The following is a 25,488-nucleotide window of genomic DNA, read 5'->3' as shown; positions in this document are numbered from 1 at the left end:
GAGTAACCACGCGTAACTTGCAAAGTTGAAGGCTTCTCTGGAACATTCACTTTTATTCATAATAGTGGCAACGCAGGAGGTCAAGGGCTGCGCGGGATCACTTTCGTGAGTAATAGTGACCACGCGCAAGCTGTCCTGATACAAGTGTCTCTGGAACGCTCACTTTTGTTGGCAAAAGTGACAACGCGCAGCTCCTTAGGAATAGAGTCTTCTCTAGAACGTTCACTTTCGTTGGCGAAAGTGATAACGCACACTGGCAACGCACACTTTTGTAAATAAAAGTGATTACGCACAAGCTCTTCTTCTCCTTTAGGCTCTGGAATGATCACTTTCACTAACAATAGTGATCACGCCCAGGCTGCATCCCATAATTCTTGTATTTTGGTGTCCAACATTGTCATTCTTCCTCTTCCTTTCCATTGATAATCCATTTCCATGACTTTTGCTCAGATTATTCCTTCAAAACAAGATAAATTCCTTAAGAACTAAGCATAAATTCTACAAATGCGAAAATAACTACAAATTGAAATAAAACTTTCAATCATTCTCTTTTTCTGAGTTTTTCTGCTTTCTTCATATATTTTCCTTATTAAATGAGCTAGAGTTATGCTAAAATATCAGTAAAAATATGGATTCATCAATTAGCATGATTCCCTCCACAAAAATCGCATGTTAACTGACTTGTTACCACATTTCGAGTCTGCAAATTATTAATCTGCTGAGTCAAAGCTGCTATTTGATCAGAAAATAATTGGTTCTGCAGCTGATTCTATGCAAGAAAAGTTTCTATCATCTTTGCTTCATATTCATTGCCTCTTCTTGTATTCCTCAAGTTGAAATTCTGATACATGAATGAAGCCATCATCTCAATGATTCTTTGGGCTTCTTCCAAGGATTTCATGCTCAAAGATCCTCCTGCAGTTGCATCAATCATAGTTCTAGTTACTACATTCATTCCATTATAAAAAGTTTCCACCTGCATCCATTCTGGAATACAATGATGTGGACATCTTCTCAGCAATTCTTTATATCTTTCCCATGCTTCATAAAGTGATTCTCCTTCCTGTTGCACAAAAGATGTTATTTCTCCTCTCAGCTTAGCAGCTTTTGAGGGAGGAAAATATTTTGTTAGAAATTTATTCACAAGTTCAGTCTATGTGGTGATACTTCCCTGAGGCTGTGCTTGTAACCAACATTTGGCTTTGTCTCTTAAAGAAAATGGAAATAGCCTCAGTCTTATAGCACCTTCACTTACTCCATTCATCCTTATAATATCACACAACTATAGAAAATTAGAAATATGTAGATTAGGATCATCAGAAATTCCACCAAAAAATTGGTCTTGCTGCACTAGGTGAAGTAAGGCTAGTTTTATCTCAAAATGATTGGCTTGAATGGTTGGTCTAACAATTGAAGAATTATAGCCTTGCATATCTGGAATTGCATAATCTCCTAGTGTTCTCATTCTATGTTGTTCTGCCATTTCAAATTTTGGAGTTGGTTGTCTAAAAGGTGAATGTTTCCTATTTGCAAAAGGAGTGACTTGAAATTCTGAAGAATGTATAACCTCTAGATCACTGTCACTTCCTAAAGATCTCTCTGCTTTAGTCTCTTTCCTTAATCTCCTAAGAGTTCTATCAATGTCAGGATCAAAGACAAGAGTAGATTTATTTTTGTTTTTGCCACACGCATATACAACTAAACACAGATATAGTATAATGAAAACAGAAAACTGCACATGTAATGTAATATTTGTAGAAAATTTAAAGAAACAAATGCTCAATCTAGTTATTTTCCTGTTACTAATGATATTGAAACAAATTATTCCTCGGCAACGGCGCCAAAAACCTATTACATTTACAACTGTTGTTGCACTGTAAGTAAACTGACTAGCAAGTGTACTAGTGTTGTTGTAGCAAGTTATAAAAAATCTTAGAATCAAATTGAATTCCAAGTATCGTCCTCAGGGAATAAAGTTCTCAATTACCACTTCACAAGATCACAATTAGTTGAGCTTTACAATTTTCATATGGATTTGGTATGAATGTATCAAAAATGAAATTAGAAAGTAAAACAGAACAGTTAGTATAAAAGTATATAGTAAACAGATGTAAAAAGAGTAGCTAGGAAATTGTTTCACCAAAACTTCAACATTGAATCAATAAAGTTCTAAACTTTCAAGCATTTAGATGGAATGACAATCAGTTTCACGTTGTATTAATCAAAGGACAATCCCTTGCCTCAATGAATCTAGCATCTAATCAAATCACTCTAATCCCTTAGATCTAATCCAATCAAAGGCTGCATTAAGTTTGAGAAACCAAAAGATTGCAAGATTAAGATATCTTATCCCTAAGAAACTAATAACCTTGGCAATTAATTCAGATCTGACAAACAAATTCAATTCCCATTGATAAGAGTTCCTTTATGATTAGTTGATCAAATTTCCATTCAATCACTACTTTAACAGCAGAATCAATCACTCAATCCAATCCAAAACTCAAAGTTCAGATCCAAAATCAATTCAACATTTCTATTTTAGATTCACAGTTCCTAACCACAAAGAGTTTAAGCAAACATTACAAAAAGAGAAGAGAAGAGAAAAGAAAAAGAGAATGAACAAAGAAGAAACATCTTCAAGCCAATCTCCAATCTGATCCCTCAATAAATGAAGCTTGGTGTTTGTTCTCAATCTCCCTCTCTGACTCTCTTAACAACAAAAACAAAACGGAAAAATATAAAAAATGAACCAAAAAATTCTCCCCTAAATTCCTGAGCTAACTGTCTTTTATAGAATTTTCGCTCTGCTGGTGTGATCACTTTTGCCAGCAATAGTAATCACGCAGAGGCTAATTCTTCATTTCCACTTGCGCGTGTTCACTTTTGCTGAAAATAGTAGCCACGCAGAAGCTTCCCTTACTAATGTCATGCGCGTGTTCACTTCTGCTAGAAATAATGAACAAGCAGAGACTACCTTCTTGCGCGTGTTCACTTTTGTGGATAATAGTGAACACGCGCAACAACTCTTCTTGGAGGACTCTCTAGAACGCTCACTTTTTCCAGAAAAAGTGATTACGCAGAAGCTCTTCTCAATGCAACCTCTCTGGAACGATCACTTTTGCCAGCAAAAGTGATTACGCAGAAACTCTTCTTCATTTTATGGTTCTGGAGTGATCACTTTCACCAGCGAAAGTGATCACTCAGAGACTATAGTTCAATTATCAACTTCTTTCCTCCAATTTTTGCTACTTTTCTTCTATTTTTCCTTTGATCATCCAATCCTCATGAACTTAGCTCAGAATTCCCTACAAAAGCATACTTGAATTGTCACTTTTTACATAGAAAATCAATGAATTTTAAAATAACTATGTTTAAAAGTGACATGCAACATTTTATTATTTTTTTAAGGGTTTTCTACTATTTCTAGCATGTTTTCTTTATTAATTGCACTAAAAACTATTGTAAAATACTAGTAAAATATGGATTCATCAGGTGGTGACACCATCAGTAGGCGTGGATGCACCACAAGCCACACACTCTCCTCCTGACTCGACCTCTGACCAATACCTTTGTTAAGAGGCCCATGAGCGCACATTGTATTCGTGAGGCGGGGGCTAACCGGCAACCATCTATGGTATGAAGCACCAATTAATTTTTTCTAGCAACACACTACGCAATCAGCCCACATAATAGTCATAACACAACAAGTATACAAAGGTGCGCCCACTGCACCTTCAATCAATCCACATACACACGTGCGCTAAATAAAGAATGCAATTAAAAATTTATTTGAATTAAAAGAATGAATTATTTATGAAAATGTTATTCTTTTTTTTTAATTTTGTATTAAAGAAATATATTAAAAAATAGAACTTGTCTTAATACTTTATTTTAAAAAAAACATAATAATGTCATTTTTTATATTTTTTAAACAAAGAGAAACAATTAAAAATTAAATTAAATTGAATGAATGAATTGTTTATCAAATATTATTCTTTTTTTTTTGCATTTTTTATTAAGGAAATTTATAAAAAAATTCAACTAAAGTGAAAATTTATTTTTATATTTTTTTAATAAAGAAATAAAAAAATTAATTTGAATTGGAAGAATGGATTATTTATAAAATATTATGCATTTTTTTTTTTTGCATTTTCATATTGAAGAAATGTATCTTAAAAAATTTTATCTTGGTGTTTTATTTATTTACTTTTTTAAAAATAAACATAACAATTTTATTTTTTTAAGAGAATTATTTGAAATTACTCTTAGTTAAAAAAAATTTTAAAAATAAATTAGACCTAGAATAAAAATTTTTAAAAGATTTTAGATTTAACGAGTCAAGTTTCCGATCCTACGTATCTTCCGTGTACAACAGAAGAATCAAAGCCACGTAGTTCTTTTCTTAAAATTAGGTTTAGGATAAGTTGCAAAAGTTGCAAGAATTTTTTTTGGAAAACTTGATTGTTCTTTATTATTATATTTTTTTAGTGAAATAAATTGGGTTTTAGGTAAGTTTCAAAGATTATTTTAAATTTAAATTTTATGTTTTTATTATTTTTTAAAGTAAATCTACTACTACATGGAGTTCAAGTTGGCACAGGCTACTCAATATTTACAAGTCGTAATGAAAATTATTCAAGTCCTAATGAGAAGATCATTCCTACATTAAAATTCGAAGAATATGATCCTAGTCTGGATCAATCTTCATCAAACTAGCCTTCTAGTTCTTCCATTTCTTCCTATGATCTCCAATGTTAGTTATGACCTTTGTGCCAGTTATCTGCTCTCGAGTAAATCTATTCAGTCTTCCAAGATAGTTGAAGTCATGGAAGAAATATACATAATTGACCACAACTAATGTTCTAACAATCTCTCTGTATATATACAGACAGAGAGTGTGATAGATCCTACTACTAATAGGGTAATCAAAAGAAATATTATACTATATCGTGTTCTCTACAGTAAATACCTCCCTGGATCTATTCCTAAAAATATAAGTAAGGATAAGTTTTCTCCTCACTACTAAAATATAACCAATTAAAAATTTGAAAATTTCACAACAAATAAAACACAATTACAATTGAATCACCATTGTCACCTAACAAACTGAATACGTGGCATAAAGGAGATGGCATGAAAGATGTGAGAATCAACTGAGTGAAGAGGTAATATAAAAGGATAGACAAAAGGGTAGAAGGCAGGAAATATTTGGAGTAATTTGGAGTGGTTGTTGCCACAAGATTGAAGGTTATCTAATTCTCAGTAGTTTTCCTTGTTCTTTTTGCTATTGTAAGTTTTCTATTTTGTGTATAAATCAAAGATCAATTCTTTAGTTAGACTATTAATCTAATTTTTGCATTCAGTTCCTATCAAATTGTTATTAATTCTTGAGCCTAAATTTTATTCTTAGTTGACATTTAGATTTTTTTAGTTAAAAATTAGTGTAAAGTTACCAAAGCATTGAACTTTACTACACTTGTTAGAGTTGAATCAGAAAATTTATTTTCTGCATGAAGGGCAATTTTAGAGAGTATTCTGATTCCTAACCATCTTTGTTTTTTGATTTCTTATCTTGATTCCATGTTACTGCAGTTAAACACTAACTTCTATAGTCATTTACTTAAGATTCTGAAGTAACTTGAGTTACCTTTTATAGTTATATTCTGCTGTATATCTTTAAACTGTTTACTTAAAAAAAAAAAATTGTATGTATCGTTGAACTTTGACTACAATCCTTGAACCATACTTTTCTCACTTTGTATTACATGGATTGACAGTGCGTTAAGCTGTTTTTGTGTTAATTCTGGATGTTTTTCCTCCATATGAATGCCAATTGTTAGGCCTTTTGTGATTTATTTCTAATGTATTAAAAAAACTAATCAAATTTTAATTTGTAAAAGTCCCACTAAATATCTTCGTTCCTCATAAAATATCATCTTTTTTAATAATTGCTTTATTAAATTCATACATATGCATAAATTCACACATATAATAACCAAAAGTAAACTAGTCGCCACATTAACGCCAAACAGAACCATTTGTCGCGGGGTTAACACTCAACACCACCATCCAGTAAAAGACTAAAGGTCTCAGTAACTATCCGCAATACTCAAGAGAGAGGAATATGTTCCAACGAGTCCACAAATGATTCCCAATGTAGCAATTGTGACGCTAAGTGCAACCTGATGTTGTCAGCAAACAAGTTGATTGTTAATAAAAGGAATGTAAAAGGTAGTTGGAGGATAATATCCATACTATCGTTTACTTATATGTGGCATTCGGTACAAAATATTCAGTCAGCAGTTTATGGCCTAATAAGATAAGGATTCCAAATTAAATTTAAAAAAAAATTCATATTGGTTTGGCTGGTTTCCTTCTGCAAACTATACGATGATTATGACCAAAAACATTAGAAGCACATTAGCATTTCGACGAGGTACTCTTTCATAGAGAAAAAAAAATAAAAATACAAGATAGTGGTATTATTACCTGTGTCTTTGTAGCATTTTTTCCAATAATTTTCAAAAAACATAAACTTGGCATTATCGCTGACTGGAAAATAAAATAGCAAAAATTAGATAGCACTTTCATTGGAATTGCTCACAAAAACTTAAATAATAAAAATAAGGTAAAGCACAAGGAATTTTGAAAAAATATAGTTCAAGTTATGTTCATCCCAACAAACATTACAAAATGATAAATACAAGTTGTACAGTACAAAAAGAAATCAAGTGAACTTGAGTCTTTAGTTCTACTTGTTTTGTTCACAAAGTATGTCCTAGGTTAGATAAACTCCTGATTATTATGCTCTAGGTCTTTTTGTTCTTGATGATGCAAAGTTGAATAGGAAAATTATACTGCCTGGAATATGATGGAACTTCTATAGGGATGAATGTCCAGAGCTAAAATAGTTTACAATTCGTGTTCTTAGCTTGACTTGTACCTCTTTTGGATGTGAGTGAAATTAGAGTTTATTTGAAATAGTAAATGAAGTTCTATTTTATTTTTTTTAAGTTTTCTTTGTTTAAAATATTGACTAATAAGCTTATTTTGGCCATTGTGCTATTATCTTTAAGTTTATACAAAGAGAAGAAATTGATTGCATGAAAAAAATATGAATGATTTGGTTTATGTGATGTCCAACAATAAAATTAAGAACTAAACAAATAAAAATAAATCTTATCATTCCCTTTGGTGATATTCAACTTGATGATGAATGAATAACTGACAAGGAACAAGTAGAAGAAGACATTGCTAAACTTGAACAACAATCTTTAAATGACAAAGGTAGCAATGTTGAAGAAGTTGGAATTTCAAGCAATCCAACTTTAAATGGCATGAAAGACTTAGTCTTTAATCCTAATATTGAAGAACCTCTTTTACCATAGGAAAAAGAAAATTATGATGATGATGATAGTGATAGTGATAGTGATGAAATTAGTAATGATGATGATATTGAAGGACTAAAGATTTGAAGATGATGACTTGTTTGTTCCTTTTGTTTGAAATTCTTAGTCATTCACCTCATAAATTTGTGTACTATGACATTTAGATTTGAACATTTGGTCCTATATGTGATTTTAACTTGTTTTATGACTTTACCATTGTATTGATTTGACTATTTGAACGTGTTTTTTATTTTTTTAATATTTACTTTTGCATGAGGAGTTTACGAGTCAAGTTTACAAGCACTCCACAAGTTTACTTAAGCTCTCGAATTTAACAATATTAGCTATCATAGGTAGTAACCACTACAGAATTTCATAGATAAAGCAATGTCTCTACCATCACTTCCAAACAAAGGACCTTGGTAGACTTAAATGCTTTTAGGATAGAAGTAGCTCAATCCAAAATTGTTATTCTAATTTCTAAGAGGAAGTATACCATAGACATCAAAGAAGAGATAAGGCTGATGAGTGCCAAATTCATTGATACTCCTATGGACCCTAATATCAAACTCGTACCAACATAGGAGTAGCCTCGGTAGATTTAGAGAAATACAAAAGACAAGTTGAGAAAATAAATTATCTCACTATCACTCGTCTTAATATCTCCTATGCTGTAAGTGTAGTGAGTCAATTTCTCAACTTTCCTAATAAGGAACATTGAGTGGGTCAATTTCTCAACTCTCCTAGTAAAGAACATTAAGATACAGTTACTTTTATCATTAAAATATATCAAGATAAACTCAAATTGTGGGCTATGCAGATGTAGATGAACATGTTCTCTTATAGATAGATCAACTTTTGGGTAATACATTTCATTGGTGACAACTTGATCTCTTGAAAAAGTGAGAATGAAGCATTGTTGTGTTCTCAAGTGTAGAGGAGGAAAATCAAGCCATGGCTTCAGCCACTTGTAAGCTCATATTACTCAAATAGTTGCTAAAGGAGAAAGGACACTAAATGAGCCTAATTTGTGATAATAGGCTACTCTACATACTGCCTTAAACCCAATCTTTCATGGCAAACCAAATATATTAAAATAGATTGTCACTTCATTAAAGAAAATAATTTATTTGGGGAATTTTACTCGGTTTGTCAACTCTGTTGATCAGTTAATATCTTTACAAAATCTTCAAGGGGCGTCGTATTGGTTATAAATGTAACAAACTTAGTGCATATGATTTATATGCTCCAGCTTGAGGAGAAGTGTTGAAAATAATATAAATAAAGTAACTATGTAAATAAGGTAACTATGAAGACAGCAAAATCATAGATAACAAAATATCATATGTCATGCAATATTATGTAATCATTGAGCATTATTATATATAGATAGCTCCATGTTGTATTCCAACACACCGATTCATCATATGTCTATTCATTTCTCTCTCTCTCTCTGCAACAACCTTAAATATTAAGGTTTATTGTGGTGTTGAAACCTTAGTCACCAGGGAGCAAGGTAGAGCCCTGGCCTATTCAAAACCCCTATGGTTATTTTGCATGGTGATTGATTATAGCCAACAAACATTATTTTAAAATTTTAATATGATCTACATGTTGTGCCTTATCTCTTACATTCTAGTTGCGATTTCGTCTCTCACCCTTGTAATTCAACTGGGAATTGGGAAGGAAATGTAATGTTAATAAAACAAAAGAGATTATCAGCTCAAGTTCCAAGAGATGATCTAATCACAAGGGGGTGAGCAAAAATCGAATAATTGCAACTGACCACGCAAGAAAACACAATCATGCTTTGCACACGTCAAGGGTGTGTTTCTCGATAATGCATGGCCATGCTGAATTCAAACAATATCTAGCATGACCGTGCTATGCTAATTTAATCTAGGATCAAATTTTGAAATTTAATTTTTCAATTTTGAGAATTTGAATCTAAATCGAGTTCAGAGAAATCAAAGGAGGTTTCAATTAAGATTCCGAAAAGTTGGTAAAATCGATTTCCATTCAAAAAGATAAAGTTCAACTGCTGAAAATCAAGTGACGATTGGGGAACTCAATGCACATTCTATATAAAAAGGCTTTATGCTCTTGCAAGAGACATCTTCTACATACCATCTCTTCTCCTAAGTTATGACTTAATCAACGAACGAGAGTTATTGAAGATCATTGACAAAGACAACCAATGTCCCTTCAGAGTCCGAGTTAGTGATTGAGTGCTCCTTGGAGAACGAGAGCTACTTCCATCCTTTTCACTTTGAGGCCTTTTTAGTTCAAATTCTCCTTTGTGTTTATAGATTTGTTTATCATGTTTTTTGTTGTTTGTATTATTATGAGTAGCTAAATTTATAGCTAGGACTATGGCAGATCTTATTGCATACTTTATGTGATTTTTATGTTTAATAATGATGTTGGTTTCTTTTTAACGTTTAGTTTTTATCCTATCAAATTGAATTTTGTATGTTAAGAATTAATCATCCTTAGCATCTCATAATTAGTTGCATTATAAACAGTCATACCACATGTAATTAATGAAAATATAGGATAAACAGAACAAAAGGTTAGACAAATCAAACTTAATTCTTTTTTAACCGTTATTGAATTAACAAACACATAGGCTCTTTATGCTTTCTCTGTATTTTGCCTTACATGATTATTAGGAGTAATTGCTTAGAAAAAAGAATATTGACATTGCATGATCATTAGGTGTTTAATAGAAATAAGTATGGGTGGTTAGTAAATATTAAGGAAACTAATATTGAAATTAGACTAAAGAAAACATAGAGTGGTGTAATAGGTGAAACCATATACCCTAAGCTCTTCTCACCTAATTTTTGCCAAAACTTACTTTCGTATCTTTTTAATTTCCCTCTGAATTTAAATTCCTCTTATTTTTAATTCATTATCCACCTTTTCAGTTTAAATAATTAAATCGATGTGTTCTTGGTACTAGAAAATAATCTCTATGAGACGATAACTTGGAAACTCAATTTTAAACCTTTTATTTCTTTTTGAAGGGTACACTTGTCTACAAACATTACCAAATTGTAAATATAGGGAGAGTAGGAGGAAGGTGGTTGTGCTTCACATGTGATGAAAACTATTACATTGTACATGTATTAAAAAATAAACTATTTACGGTGTTTATTTTGGAAGAAATAGATGATACACGAGTAGGACACCATGGAAGATGAAGATCAGCAAGAAATAACAAGTTAATTGGACTTACAAACCATGGTTCGATTCACACCCAAGAAGTCTTTGAAACTTTGGGAGTAGGGGGGAACTAATACAAGAGAAGTGAAAATTCTAATTGATAATGGTACATATTACAATTTAATCTCTCATCAGTTAAATCATGCTGGAATTTCCAATCAAAGAGACACTCCAATATCCAATACTTAATGAAGTTAGGAACAAATACATGGTGAAAACTCAGATACTGTGCAAGGATTTAAAGTTGTAGTTACATGGACAACTTTAAGGAGTTTATGCTAAAAATTAAGAAAGGAAGCAAAATATATGTTTTTACAGGGGATACAGTCCAAGTTAGTTGCATCACTTCAATAATTGATGAAGGCATTATAAAAAGAGGACAGATAAGGGTTTTGCTAGATTATAGAGTGGCAACATACTAGTTGACGATTGTCTTAGCCTTTATTAGAGTTACCTTGACCATATCTGTAGTCGACATGAGATCTCAACAATCTAAAAATCCAACAGTAAAGATTGAAGTCTTTAATTAAGAAGTGAAATGAGAAGTTGGCATGGGCCCTTTACAGGGTTAAGGTTGGTGGAGTAGCATTCAGACAACAATTGTTCATGTATGCCTTTTAAAGAAGGATGTCTTAGGGGGCTACACATCTTTAGCCTTTACCACGAGCTATCTGGGGACCGGAGTTACAAGTGCATCATCAGGAGATTCTTTAATTGCAATACAATGCTATAGGTGCTACAGACTTTCCGATTTTCGTTATAATTCTCAACTAAAAACCCCATAGTTCTCCCACTGACTTCCCTCGTAACTAATTCGAACTAACAGAAATCAAACATGCTCCTAGATCTTTCTAATTTCGGGTGTTATCTAGTATTTTATTTTTTTCTCAATCTGCACTCACTTTTGAGTACAAAGCTAAGATTTTGTTCTGTAATAAAAGATCCCTACTTTTTCTTTCTCCCAAAACTACCAATGTAACAATTAAGAAAAAAAAGTATAGTCAAAGAAAGTACAAAACAATCTTGTCTTCATCATTCCTTTTCTCTCTACAATTCTAAAAGTAGTATTACTAAGGTGATTTATATAACAAAAACTAAGTAATATTAAGTGGAAACCATAAACTAAGTAGACTCAAGATATGTCATCACATGGAAGAGGATTTTCCTTCAACCAATGAAACTCATGCAATCTTAAATAATCATGACTTTTTAATTTCTTCCAAACAATATATTAAGCTTTGGTAGTACAAATATCATAGTTGTGATGAAGACACACACACACTAAGGAAGAGAGAGAGGGAGAAATGTATTTCTTACCACAAGTATACTAAAGAGTGAACCAATTAATGCCATAACAAGCCCTGAAATTGTAATAAAATAATATTAGAGACATTTACAGTTCATCTAACACGTATCACTAGTTTTGAAATTAAATATATATTTTTTTATAAAAAAATGTTATGACGTATTTTTTAATTGGAAGAAATAACAAAAATATAATAATTAAAGATTTTTAAACATTACTCAAGGCACACAAAAAGAAATTAATAAATAGTTAGTTTTTTTAAGATTTTAGTGCAGGCCCAATCTAAGTGATTGGCAGAGTATGAGCTTAAAGCTAGACTGACCTATTACTTAAATGTGACTACCTTTTAACTGTATTTTTCTTGGCTTGGGTTTATACTTGAAGTTGGGCCTCTATCTCATGTTCTTTTTTATTATTATTGTCAAGGCTTGGGCTCCTTTTTCTTTATTTTTTTAAATGCCACAAATCTTTATTTCTTTGCTTGATCCTTTATATTTAAATTTTTGGCCTTTCATTTATTTTATTTCATTTTTTAGGATCAGACATAGACAACAGCAGCCAGTAGAAAAACAAAATATGTAAAAGGCAAACTTAAAAGTCTCAGGCCAGTTAAACAGAGTTGACGGTTTTGTTTTCAAATTTGTAAAAGACAAACTTCATCATTGTTTATATTTTGATTTTGATTGAAAAAACCAAATATGACAGAAATGAAAAAGAAAATTTAAATAATAAGTACATGGACAGAAAACAGAAAACATCTCAAGTTATGTTATTTTCTAAGGTGGCCTCAACTAACTATTGGGCAGTGACATTAAAATAAATGCGATTTAAAGACAGAGTCTAATACGTACCAAAAAAGGGAACCAAAAAGGCAACACAAACTGTAGATGCAACAAGTGCTGTTCTAAGAAGAATGAAACACCAATAAGTACTTGAAATTCTATCCGGCAGCAACTCCTCTAGACTCCTTGCCAGTGGGTTCATCAACAAAGCATATTTGTTCATTATTAAGGAAAAGGCAAACAAAAGGACTCCTGAATTTGGTCAAACCATGACCATATTCTATACTTTCATAAACATAGTTTTGGAAAAAAGGATATTTAGTGAATGGGTTAATGACCTGAAAGAAGAGAACATAACATAAAAAGAGAAATTAAGTTATTGTCTACCAGGAAGAAACTAAAAATTACATCTAAGGGACCAAAAGAATTCTCAAAACTCACTGTTGTCCACAATGCAACTTTGGAAGCAAATGAACCTGGTGGCATATTCAATGTTATCTGAGACAATGTGCCATCACCAAACATGAGAAATCCCATGACTGCAACGCCTCCATATATCAAAACACACAAAACAAAACTGTACGCAAAGAAACGAGTTCAGGAATCAGAAAAAGGAAGTCAAATCGGTTGTGTATTGCCAGTGATAGAAAAGTTATCAGGCACTATACCATGTTATTACTGCTTTGGTAAATTGTTTTTTGTCAGCCATAGACTGGTAAATATTTGGAAAAACTGAATGACCTGCAAAGCAAAATCCATAGACACCAATAGCAAATGGAATACCATTCCATTTTATCAATTGACCAGTGTGATGGAATCCAACACCATCTATTGTACCAACAGAAAACACACAGATAACAATCAAAAGTGTTGCAACAACTCCTCCAGCTGCAGATTGCAATAAAAGCTCCAATAAAGACATGCTAAGTTGTAAATTTGGAAAAACAGAAGGGATCTGCTTTTAGACTTTAGATCACCTGATAGATAAGAGATTAAACGAAGATCCTTCAACCAAACTGTAGGGAGAATAATAAGTGCAGTCAAAACCCCAAACAAGTGCACAGAGTCTAACTGCAAACTACCCAGATCTAAGGATGTTCCAGGAAACAGGCTAGTGAGGTTATCTCCTTCCAACGTGATGAATTCAACGCAATATGACTGCATTAGCAAAAAGGGCTTATATATATGGAGTGGAGCAACAAAATACAGGTGTTCTCAAAGGAAACAAAAGAAGAAGGTTGGAACACTTACATATAATTCAGTGTACAGAATGATCTGCAACAGGTATAATCAGTAAACATAGATCAGTAAAAATGCAAAAACAGTTCATCGATGAAAAAGATTACGTGTTATCATTCTTTCTCACTACTATGATATGGTTTAGAGCAAGAAAAAAAACAGAGAAATCATCCTGCAGTAAATTGTGTCAGAGCCTTAAGACATAAATTGTTCAATGGTCAAAATGAGCGAACATCATCAAAGACCATGGTAAAAGAACATAATCAGAATGATCATCTAGCATGTGCCCAATTGACACTTGTGAACACCATGTAACAAGCACTGCACAACAATTTTCAATTGATTAGATTAAAGATATAAACTCACTGATACAACAATACGGCCATATCTTCCAAATGCAGCTTCTCCTATATCTGGGTAGGTAATGATTCCTTCTCTGCTTTCAAAGCAGTATCTCAGAAGGGTAGCTGTATAGCAACAAATAACAGCAAAAAGAAGCATTACTGCCATGCTCATCCACCCAGCTTGATTCACTGTATACGGGGTAGATAGAAGGCCAACTCCAGCCATCACATTAATCCCTGCCATGGTAGAAAAAGAAATTGGCAAGTACCATTCAAAATTAAATGTTCAATAAGAGCATGCACATATCAAAATTAGATGTTCAAAGATACAGTAACAGATTGCACTGAAAAGACAGTGTACCATTAAAAATTGTTTGAGTGAAGCTGCATCCATATCCAATGGGCAACTCTCCAGTAAAATGTCTTTGCACTGAGGCTTTCTCCCACCAAGTTGATTGACTAATGCCTTCTGGAGCAGATAGAAAAGGAGTCTTTCCATCTATGTCTAAGCTACTCTTCGAACGATTCCCAAAACTAGAATATATAAAACTCGGTCCTCGAATGATTGATTCAAAATTTGGAGCTGCGGCAATCGTATATGAATCTGTAGTCTCTCTGTCATAAAATAAGAAAAGAATATCTGGGCTCATTCAGGTTACTAGGAAAAAGTAAGCTCAGCAATAAACCTGATAACAAAATAACAGGACGCGAAAGCAATTCAAACAATCTTAAACGCACCACAAGAATTTCAACATCCCTCACACATTTTTTTTAGCCACAGACAGTAGAAAAATCATAAAAATCATTAACTATTATAAGTTTGAAGTAAGGATTTGTCATATAGATACAATCAAGCAAAAACAAATATTCAAATTGGAAGTGCGAAAGAAAAACAATGGTTAAAGATGAGGGTACTTGTAACTCTGAGGCCATTGCTGAGAAGTGAAAGAGTGGGGGTGTGCTACATCATTCCCCTCATCATCACTGTCACCTTTACTGCTACTATCACTCTCGTACTTCACAGCTTCAATATCCTCTTGTTCACATTGGCTGCCATCCTCATCGTTCGGATCAAACATAATCTCAAGGTCCCTCTCCTTCTCCTTGTTGTTATTAACCATCATTGCAAACTCAACACCCCTTTTCACAGCAACCGAACTAATACCGAGCTACGTTAAATATATCTATTTCTCTGTGTTGGTAAATTATTATTATTATTATTATTATTATTGATAATTGATTGTTGATGATAAAATAAGGAAAGAAAAAGAAAAGGGGTATGGTACGGATTGGGTGGGAACGTGAAAGGGACAGACAGTGCCAGAGAAATATCGAGAAGGGGATTGAAGGTGGCGAAAGAGTTAAAAAGACACAAAATGTTCGCTTGGACAAGCCTAACGTGGCGAGGCAACTGTCAGCGTTTGCGTTCATCTTCAGAGTAAATATTTCAAATTTAAAATTTAAAATTATATAATATTTTTTAAAAAAATTAATATAAACATTGATTCATTTCTATAAATTTTATTTAAAACATTTAAAAATTAGAAAATACTAATTAAACCCTAATATTTTATTATCCCCTCTTCCAAGATTACTTGCAAACATACCGGAAAGAGAACCTGCATCACATGAGTCTCTTATGTTGTGAGATCACGTGTTTTGATTATTTTTAACATTTTTCATATCTTTATATCATCTATTTTTATATATTAAATTGTTTCGTCACTTTTAAATATAAAAAATGTTAGGAATATTTTCTTTACATATATTTTAATTATGATGAGTCATGTGCTCATGTTTAGCTGAGTTTGCTTTTTTATATGAATTTTCATGTCAAGTCAATATTTTGTCTAACTAATAGATATTTGCGGTCATTACTATCTGACTTGATTTTTTTTTATTAAATCTCATAAAAAATAAAAAAAAATAGTGCGTTTTATTAATTTTATATACTTTTAATTTTTTATTAAAAATTTATTTTAAAACAAATATATATGTAATTGCTTTTTGTTTTTACAAATACATTTTGACAAAGAATTTAAAGTAAGTTAATGATATGATATATTGTGTAAGTTTGGTCAAGTGTTTGGTTATTATTATTTTGTTTTTATATTTAATTAATTATTTAATTATTAATATTAAATAGATTCAAATTTTATATTAATAAATACTACAATAAGTAAATTAGTATAACTTATTTTAAAAGCAAAAAATTAAGTTATATATATATATATATATATATATATATATATATATATGGAAAGTTATACATTATAAAATGGTTTTTCATGTTGAAACTTGTATAAAGTTTTATTCACAATTTCATGTTGAACTAAGCTTCACTATGGTCCCTAAAGTTTTTTGCGGACTTTTCCATAACTTTGAAGTAAATCTTAGATCTCTATCAGACACGATGCTCGTAGATACTGCATGTAGTCTGACTATCTCTTTGATGTACAATTCTGCCAGTTTCTCCAACTTGTACCTCATGTTGACTACCTTGAATAGAAAATGAACTGTCTTTGTTAGCATATCTACAATTACTTATATCGCATCATAATTGTGCTTGGTCTTTGCCAAACTAGATACAAAATCCATAGAAATTGTCCCATTTCTATTTGAGAATTTTCAACTGTTGCAATTTCCTCTGCATATGTTGATGCTCCATTTTTTACTTGTGACAAGTCAAGCATTTCACAACGTACTCTGCTACCTCCTTCTTCATCACGTACCACCAAAAGCTCTTTCGTAAGTCTTGATACATCTTCACTGCTCCTGGATGAAAACTCAGCTTACTCTTGTGCATTTCCTCCAATATCATATGCTTCAACTCTTCATTTTGAGGGATACACACCCTATTCTTGAACTTTCTCAACTCATTTGAATCACAATGAAAACTCCAAATCGTTGTCTTCATTCTTCTGTCGCATTATTTCTTGCAAATGCATATCTTCTTATTGTGTAGCTCAAACTTGAGTGAAGAAATCGTTGCTAATCTTCAAAATTCCTAGGTAAAGACTCTTGGGTCATACTTTCACTATCAAATTTCAATCTTTGAATTCTTTAATCAATTTTCACTCTTTCATCATCATGGCTGAGATATGTAGAGACTTCCTACTCAATGCGTCTGCAACTACTGATGAATCCACAATTTATAGATATTTTGTTTAATTTTTTTATATATTTTTAAAAGAAAAATAAACTTAGAAATTGTAAATAATATAAAAATCCCATTTAGGTATTTTAAGGTTTTAGGATACTTTTGGAGAGCCTAGGTTAGCCTTGGGTGACGGCCAAGGGTCCAACCTAGGATTTGAATTCCATTTCTTCTTCACTTTTCTTTGATTTTTTTTCACCTTGATGTTATTGATTTCTCTTTACTTTCATTTTGTAATAGTGAGACCCATCCTCATGGAGGGCTAATTTTCTTGTAATTCCTAGTGAGTTCATATAGATTCTTGAATTTCTAGGTTTTTAATGTTAATACGAATCTCTTTTTCATGAATTTCTTTTCTCCCAATCTCTTGAACTGAATTAATGGTTGAATGAGGGGACATTACTTAATAAACCCGTTCTGAACTTGGTTTGCTTAATTCTGGGTTTAATTCTAAGGTTGCTTAATCTTGTGGATGAGAGATTGGAGCCTATTGATTTGCTTAGTTTCGTATGGAAATTTAAGGTTGATACTTGCTTGTTAAATTAACCTAATTCAAAGAAAGAGAAAGTATTAAATCTTAAGAGGAATAGGGGTATAATCTATATGGATAAACTAGGGGTTACTATATTTTATTGATTGAACTTTACAATTTGATTTTTTGATTGAGTAATTTGCATTTGAAACCACAAACACCCCCTCTTTTTACTTGTTTTTTGAATACATTGCACACTAAATGTTTGATATTTGGTCACTCATCCAATGATTCATGATAAGTCTGTAATTAGACCCTATTTTACAGCCCATATATTCATATTTGACCTTTATTTTATTTGAATTTTACTTTATTTTATATATTAATTGTGCAGTTTAGTATAAAGAGGCCGCAAGTGGATGTTGGGTGCATTTTGGGCCCAAATTCATGGAAGATTAGAGCTTCGCAGCAGTTAGCACGCCCAGACCCTTTTAACAAGCACGAGGGTGCTTCGAGCCCATGCACAACCGTGCTCATCTGCGAGAAGCCCAATTATCAAGAGTCTTTAGGGTTTTCAAACCTTATTAAAAGGAGATCTCAAGTATCATAAAAGACATTGTTTTTACATCTTGGCTTTGGCTCTAGAATACATCTGATCTCGTCTCTCTTGCACGAGATCCTTGGCACATGCTTGGCGAGACTTGGAGCTTCAAGCGATCATACTTGAAGACTGGGAACACATCCTATACTCTAGTTTGCTATTTCTTTTGATTATGGCTTTGTTTATGATTGTTTTAGTTCTTTTCTTTACCATGAGTAACTAAGTCCATAGCTAGGGTTATGGGAACTATTATTCATGAATTTATGAAATTTTGATGTTTGAATCTAAATTTGATTTCCGTTTTGTGATTAGATTTTATCCTATTGCGCTTCTTTTTTAATCCTAATTAATTATATCGTCAGGCGACCGTACCTTGGTTAATTAATAGATCTATAGGGTAAAATGAGACAAAGGATTAGGGGGACCAAACCAATCTTTCTCTCTTCTAACCGTTATTAAATTAACAAGTTCATAGGCTCCTAAAGCTTTATTAAATTAATGTCTTGCATGACTATTAGGGATGTTAATTTAGCGAAAAGAATATTAATATTGCATGACCATTGGGTATTAATAATATTCGTATGAATGATTGGTAATCACAAGGAAATTGAATTTAGAGTTAAACAAAAAAATAACATAAAGGTTTAAATGAGAAAACCCATATGTCCTAGGTTCCTCTTCGATAAGTTTAACAAAGACGTGCATTGTATTCCTTGGTCTTAGTTTTATAATTAATTTTATAAATTCTTGTTTTTAATTAATCTTGTATCTTTGAAGCTTAAACAATTGAATTAGAAAATTCTTAGTAATTGAAAAATAATCCTTGTGGGATGATATTTCGGGAACTTAATTTAAGAACCCTTTATTACTTCTCAATGGGTACACTTGCCTTCCGAACAAGTTTTTGGCGCCGTTGCCGAGGGTTGCTTTTTCAATATTAAGAAAATCTCAAATTTAATTGATTTGAGCAATTTGTGTTTTATTTTATTTTAATTCTGTTTTGTTTTTTGTTAAATTTTTCTTTTATATTTTATAATTTTTGTTCTTATTTTATTTTAATTTTTTTATTTCACAATTTCTTTTAATGTATGCTCACTCGTTCTAAGTGTTCTACAGCTTATTTATTTGATCCGAAGATTGAAAGAACAGTTCGTAGACAAAGAAAAGAAGTGAGAAAGCAAAGAATGGCAAAGGGAAGGAGATAAATTCAAGATTACATGACACCTACTGCTAGAGGCACCCCTGGAAGCATCACAGCCCCTAATGTGGAGGCAAACAATTTTGAGTTGAAACTAGCACTCTTAACCATGGTCCAGAACTCCATACAGTTTGGAGGCATGCCTAATGAAGATCTCAATCTCCATCTGACAAAGTTCCTCCGATTGACAGATACTATCACCTTTACTAAGGGGCTGTCTATTGCATGCGTTGTATCCGTATTGCATTGGGCCATCCGGCGACTATTTACATGGATGTGTAAGACCTCGGAATAGAGGCATCGGATAACTGTGGCTACAGGGCACGGTAAGCGCGGATAAAAGTAAAAGAAATTGTGAATCTGTGGAATATAATATGTGTTGAGATGAGAATATGCTTTATATGACATTGTGATATGTAATGCCATGATGTTTTCTTTAATCGTGATAAGATGTGTTTTGGGATGAATATGTGTAATGTATGAGTGGTAGGGTAGAGACTCACCCTTACACAACATTTTTCAGGAAACTAGGACGAATAGTACCAGGCTCACAGTGCATGGATGGATGAGAACTGCTATAGGACTTAGTTATTTTGAGTTATGTAATGAATATTTTCAGTTCTATAGCATTTGATAAATGCTCTAAAGACTTAGTCCTATATTATGATAATTGAGAGTTTTTAAGCTATTCATTGATAGATATTATTATAATTAATCTCATTTTATTTATATTTCAGGAAAAAGGATCAAGGATATGAAAACCTTAAAGATGTCGAGAATTGAAGAAAAAGAATCCAGAGATATACACGGGAAGATACACGCCCGTGTATATGGTCGTGTATCTCACTGGAATGCAATGAACAAGGAAATATCCAGCCAGAGATATACACGGGCATATACACGCCCATGTATATGAGCGTGTACATCACTGGTGTTGTCAAGGAATGCATCATCTGGGCCAGAGATATACACGGTCAATGTGCATAACCATGTATATAAGCGTGTACTTCGTGCAAAGATTGTGAAGGCCAAGTATCACAGACCAGAGATGTACACGACCAGATACACAGCCGTGTACATGACCGTGTACTTTTACGCGCGTCAGAAATTTAACTTTTGCGAGAAAATTAACCCTAGGATAATTTCTATAAAAGGAGAACTGAACTCAAACCTAAGGGAGGCAGTTTTTGGAGACGAAAGACTCAGAGACGGCAGGAGGATAGGATCAAGCGTTTTAATTCATCTCTTTTGTAATTTTAATTTCAAGATGTTTAGGTTCTAACTTTCCTTTGAGTATCTAGACGTAATGAATCCTAATTGACTAAATTTTCTGGAATTCTTCTAATGCTATTTCATGTTCCTTTCTCTTTGGTTTAATTGAGTAGTATCAATTTTCTTCTATCTTGTTTTCTTGTTTGAATTTGAGTAAAATTCTTGCATGAATTTAACATTGCTCAATTAAAAAGACTTGAATGTATTTCTAAAGATAGAAAGACGTGAGTTTTCTGTATTAGGATTAACCCTAATTATGGAATTCATAATGAACTTAATGCAACCTAGGGGTATTAATTAAGGAAGAGATTCCGATTAATCAATTGAGGGTTAGGAATCATTATCCTTGAGAAAGGTATTGATTTAAATTAGAATTTCCTGCAGCGATAAGGTTTGGAACTAAGTAGTTGAAGAAGAATTTCAGTTATTTGGACACTTAGGGGGATTTACAGTCTAGATACTTGCCTTTTTACATTGAATACCTCTAGTCATAATTTTTTATAATTTATTTTCACTAGAATATCTGTTTCTTTTAATTTATTATTCTTTTACTTTTAGCAATTTCATCAACAAGGTTTATTTCTCATATTTATTAACAATTACGCAATTAAGGAAAAGTTTCTTAATAACAAGCCTGTGGATACGACACTTGGTACTTTAATTTTAATTTTAATAATATTACTTCGACAACGGGTACACTTGCCAGTGATCAGTTTTTACACACCAAGTTTTTGGCGCCGTTGCCGGGGACTGTTTAATTAGGATTCCCTTTATTAAGTATTTACTAATTTTATTTATTTCTTTAGTCTTGAATTAACTTAACTATTTTGCTTTCATTCTTTTTAGGAGCTGATTTTTCTAGTGTATGATCAAAACCCGTTCTACTGCACTGTCTGAAGAACTATTTGAATTTGACCCAGAGATCGAAAGAACTTCGCGAAAAATTCAGAAAGAGAGGCGATTGCTAGTACAGAGGGAAAACGCACAAAGACACATGGAAGGAATGGCAAACAACGAAGATCAACCAAGGACCATGTCCGATTATGCTCGTCCATCATTAACAGGGACAGAGTCTAGCATTGTTCGTCCAGATGTGCAAGGGAATTTTGAAATAAAGCCCAATGTTATTCAGATGGTTCAGCAGTTTGTCCAGTTTGATGGGTTACAAGACGAAGACCCAATGCTCACATTGCAAATTTTCTAGAAATTTGTGATACTTTCAAGATCAATGGAGCTACTGATGATGCAATCCGCTTGAGGCTATTTCCATTTTCTCTTAGGAGCAGAGCAAAGCAATGGTTAAACTCTCTCCCGCGTGGATCTATCACTTCATGAGTGTCGAGCTACTCAGGAAGAACATGCTAATGTGATAGGAAACAGACCATCGTACCAAAATTACAATGGCATGAATAATCCGGGCTGAAGGAACTATGCAAACCTACCATGGAACAACAACCAACAGCCAATGCGGAACAACACACCCTCAGGGTTTCAACAAGCTCCACATCAACCACCACCCCCAACTGAAAAGAAGTCAAACCTTGAGGAGCTCATGACCAAATTCATTCAAACATCAGAATGTCGATTTCAATCCATCGAGACAGCATTAAGAAATCAACAAGCATCCATCCATAATCTGGAAAATCAGTTGGGTCAAATCTCTAGACTCCTCTCAGAAAGACCCCAGGAGAGCCTACCTAGTAATACTGAAACAAATCCTAAGGAGCAGGTGAAGGCAGTAACATTAAGGAGCGGCAAAATATTACAAGAAAATGGAAAGCAAGATGCAGAAAAATCTACAATTGAAGAGGAAGATAAGGTTCAAGAGGAAACTGTAGAAAAACCACCTACATTGAAAGAATTCATACCTCCACTCCCCTACCCAGCTAGATTGAAGAAGGACAGGGACGATGAACAATTTGGTAAATTTCTTTCTTTATTTCGTCAGCTTCATATAAATTTACCGTTTGTTGATGCTTTAGCACAGATGCCCAAATACGCCAAATTTCTGAAGGATTTACTATCGAACAAGAAGAAGCTGGAAGAGTTGGCCATGGTAACACTTAATGAAGAATGCTCAGCAATCCTACAGAACAAGATGCCCGAGAAATTAAAGGATCCAGGGAGTTTTACTCTTCCTTGTCTTATTGGTAGATTGATAGTTGATAGGGCCTTAGCTGATTTAGGTGCTAGCATTAATTTGATGCCATATTCTGTTTTTAAGAAATTAGGGTTGGGAGAACCTAGACCAACTAGGATGAGTATTCAACTAGCTGATAGGTCAATTAAATATCCTAGGGGTATCATTGAGGATGTGCTTGTAAAAGTGGACAAATTTATTTTTCCTGTCGATTTTGTGATTCTTGATATGGATGAGGACACTAAGGTCCCCTTAATCTTAGGTCGTCCATTCTTAGCTACTGCAAAAGCCATCATTGATGTGAGTGATGGGAAGTTAATTTTGAGGGTTGGAGACGAAGAAATAACTTTCAAAATTCCTGAAGTAATGAAAAAATCCCTGAAACAAAATGATTCATGTTTTTTCATTAATGTAATTGATAACCTTGTTTCTGATTTTACACAGGAATTCTTGATCTCAGACCCGTTGGAGAGAAGTTTGATATAGGAAGAAGGAACAGATAATATGGGCATGCTAACTCAAGAACAGTGGTATCATCTAGAAGCCACTAAACCATTATTGAGAAAGAGGAACTTTGAAGCTCTGGAACAAAATTCAGAGGAGCAGCCCAGCCCATCCACTGACAAACCACCAGAAGTAGAACTAAAGGTTCTACCTGAACATCTAGAGTATGCTTTCTTGGAAGACGGTTGCAAGTTACCCGTCATCATTGCTTCGAAACTAACACAGGAACAAAAAGGCCAGCTACTGAATGTGCTCCGAGAGCACAAGAAAGCAATAGCATGGAGAATCTCTGACATCAAAGGGATTAGTCCTTCTTTTTGCACTCACAAAATTTTGATGGAGTCTAACTTTAAAGTAGTAGTGCAACCACAAAGAAGACTAAACCCAAACATGAAAGAAGTGGTGAAAACAGAAGTGATCAAGCTATTGGATGCCGGAATGATCTATCCCATCTCAAACAGTCCGTGTGTGAGCCCGGTGCAAGTCGTTCCAAAGAAAGGGGGGATGACTGTAGTTCCTAATGAGAAAAATGAGTTGGTCCCTACTAGAACTGTCACTGGGTGGAGGGTGTGTATTGATTACCGAAAGCTGAATGACGCAACGAGAAAAGACCACTTCCTTCTCCCATTCATTGACCAAATGCTCGAGCGTCTCTCAGGCCATATGTTTTATTGCTTCCTGGATGGCCTCTCTGGATACTTCCAAATTCCAATAGCACCAGAGGATCAAGAGAAAACTACCTTCACATGCCCATACGGAACATTTGCTTATCGCCGGATGCCATTCGGATTATGTAATGCACCAGCAACTTTTCAACGGTGTATGATGGCTATATTCGACGAAATGGTGGAAGATATCATGGAGATATTCATGGACGACTTTTCAGTCTTCGGTGACTCATTCTCCCATTGCCTACAGAATTTGTCAAGAGTGCTTCAAAGATGTGAAGAAACTAATTTGGTACTTAATTGGGAGAAATGTTATTTTATGGTACAAGAAGGCATTGTACTTGGTCATAAAATCTCCTGCAAGGGAATTGAGGTGGATAAAGCAAAAATTGACACAATCAAAAAGCTACCACCCCCTACATCTGTCAAAGCAATTCGGAGCTTCTTAGGCCACGCAGGCTTCTACCGGAGGTTTATCAAGGACTTCTCAAAAATCACCAAACCTCTGACCAAGCTCTTAGAAAAGGAGAACTCCTTTAATTTTGATGAGGAGTGCTTAAGTGCTTTTGAGCTACTAAAGGGAAAACTTACCCAAGCCCCTATTTTATGCGGTCCGGATTGGAATTATCCATTCGAATTAATGTGCGATGCAAGCGACTATGCTGTGGGAGCTGTGCTTGGCCAGAGAAAAGACAAGCATTTTCAACCCATTTATTATGCTAGCAAGACCCTAACAAGTTCCCAAGAGAATTACACTACGACAGAAAAAGAATTATTAGCTGTGATGTTTGCGTTTGATAAATTTTGCCAATATTTAATTCTGTCTAAAGTGATAGTATATACAGATCATTCTGCATTGCGTTATTTACTAAATAAAAGTGATGCAAAGCCAAGACTAATGAGATGGGTCTTGTTACTGCAGGAATTCGACTTGGAAATCAAGGATAAGAAGGGTTCAGAGAATTTAGCTGCTGATCACTTGTCAAGGTTGGAGAATCCCAGCATAGAGAAATTGGAAGAAGGAAGCATCAATGACAAGTTCCCGGAAGAACATCTATACAATGTGGTAACTGCGTCCGATTTTTCTTTACCATGGTTTGCGGATTTTGCTAATTATTTGGTTGCTAAGGTTCTACCACAAGAATTTTCAAGTCAACAAAAGAAGAAATTCTTTTCTGACTTGAAATAC

General features: G+C 33.5%; 2 protein-coding genes and 1 non-coding gene across 6 annotated transcripts; 2 read left to right on the top strand and 1 right to left on the bottom strand.

The window, feature by feature from the left end:
• The first annotated feature begins 992 nt into the window (after window positions 1-992).
• On the top strand, window positions 993-1,099 carry LOC113853601. The gene has a single exon (XR_003502668.1). It is a non-coding gene; the product is annotated as a small nucleolar RNA R71 (small nucleolar RNA).
• A 4,803-nt stretch (window positions 1,100-5,902) lies between these two features.
• On the bottom strand, window positions 5,903-24,403 carry LOC113874372 (amino acid transporter AVT1A). Of its 4 annotated transcripts, none has more exons than XM_027512620.1 (13): window positions 24,393-24,403; window positions 15,203-15,477; window positions 14,649-14,902; window positions 14,310-14,524; window positions 13,956-13,979; window positions 13,682-13,862; window positions 13,373-13,592; window positions 13,146-13,281; window positions 13,023-13,042; window positions 12,774-12,919; window positions 11,934-11,977; window positions 6,490-6,552; window positions 5,989-6,182 (listed from the first exon to the last, which is right to left on the bottom strand). In XM_027512620.1, the coding sequence occupies exons 2-13, from the start codon at window positions 15,409-15,411 to the stop codon at window positions 6,090-6,092; spliced, it is 1,605 nt and encodes a 534-aa protein (XP_027368421.1). In that variant the 5' UTR covers window positions 15,412-15,477; window positions 24,393-24,403; the 3' UTR covers window positions 5,989-6,089. The 4 variants fall into 4 exon arrangements, 3 of the variants coding, with proteins under 3 accessions (XP_027368421.1, XP_027368543.1, XP_027368481.1); XM_027512742.1 differs by having other exon boundaries at window positions 13,373-13,532; XM_027512680.1 differs by lacking the exon at window positions 13,023-13,042 and having other exon boundaries at window positions 12,774-12,953; window positions 13,142-13,281.
• On the top strand, window positions 22,453-23,613 carry LOC113852214. Its single transcript, XM_027482456.1, has one exon. It carries the CDS (start codon window positions 22,453-22,455, stop codon window positions 23,611-23,613), a length of 1,161 nt encoding a protein of 386 aa, XP_027338257.1.
• Window positions 24,404-25,488: the final 1,085 nt, after the last annotated feature.

The sequence above is a fragment of the Abrus precatorius genome, unplaced genomic scaffold, assembly GCF_003935025.1.
Source record: "Abrus precatorius isolate BTA unplaced genomic scaffold, Abrus_2018 Scaffold0, whole genome shotgun sequence".
NCBI classification, from domain to species: domain Eukaryota; kingdom Viridiplantae; phylum Streptophyta; class Magnoliopsida; order Fabales; family Fabaceae; genus Abrus; species Abrus precatorius.
Note: the sequence above shows the minus strand (reverse complement) of the source record. Positions and strands in the feature narration are given on the sequence as shown.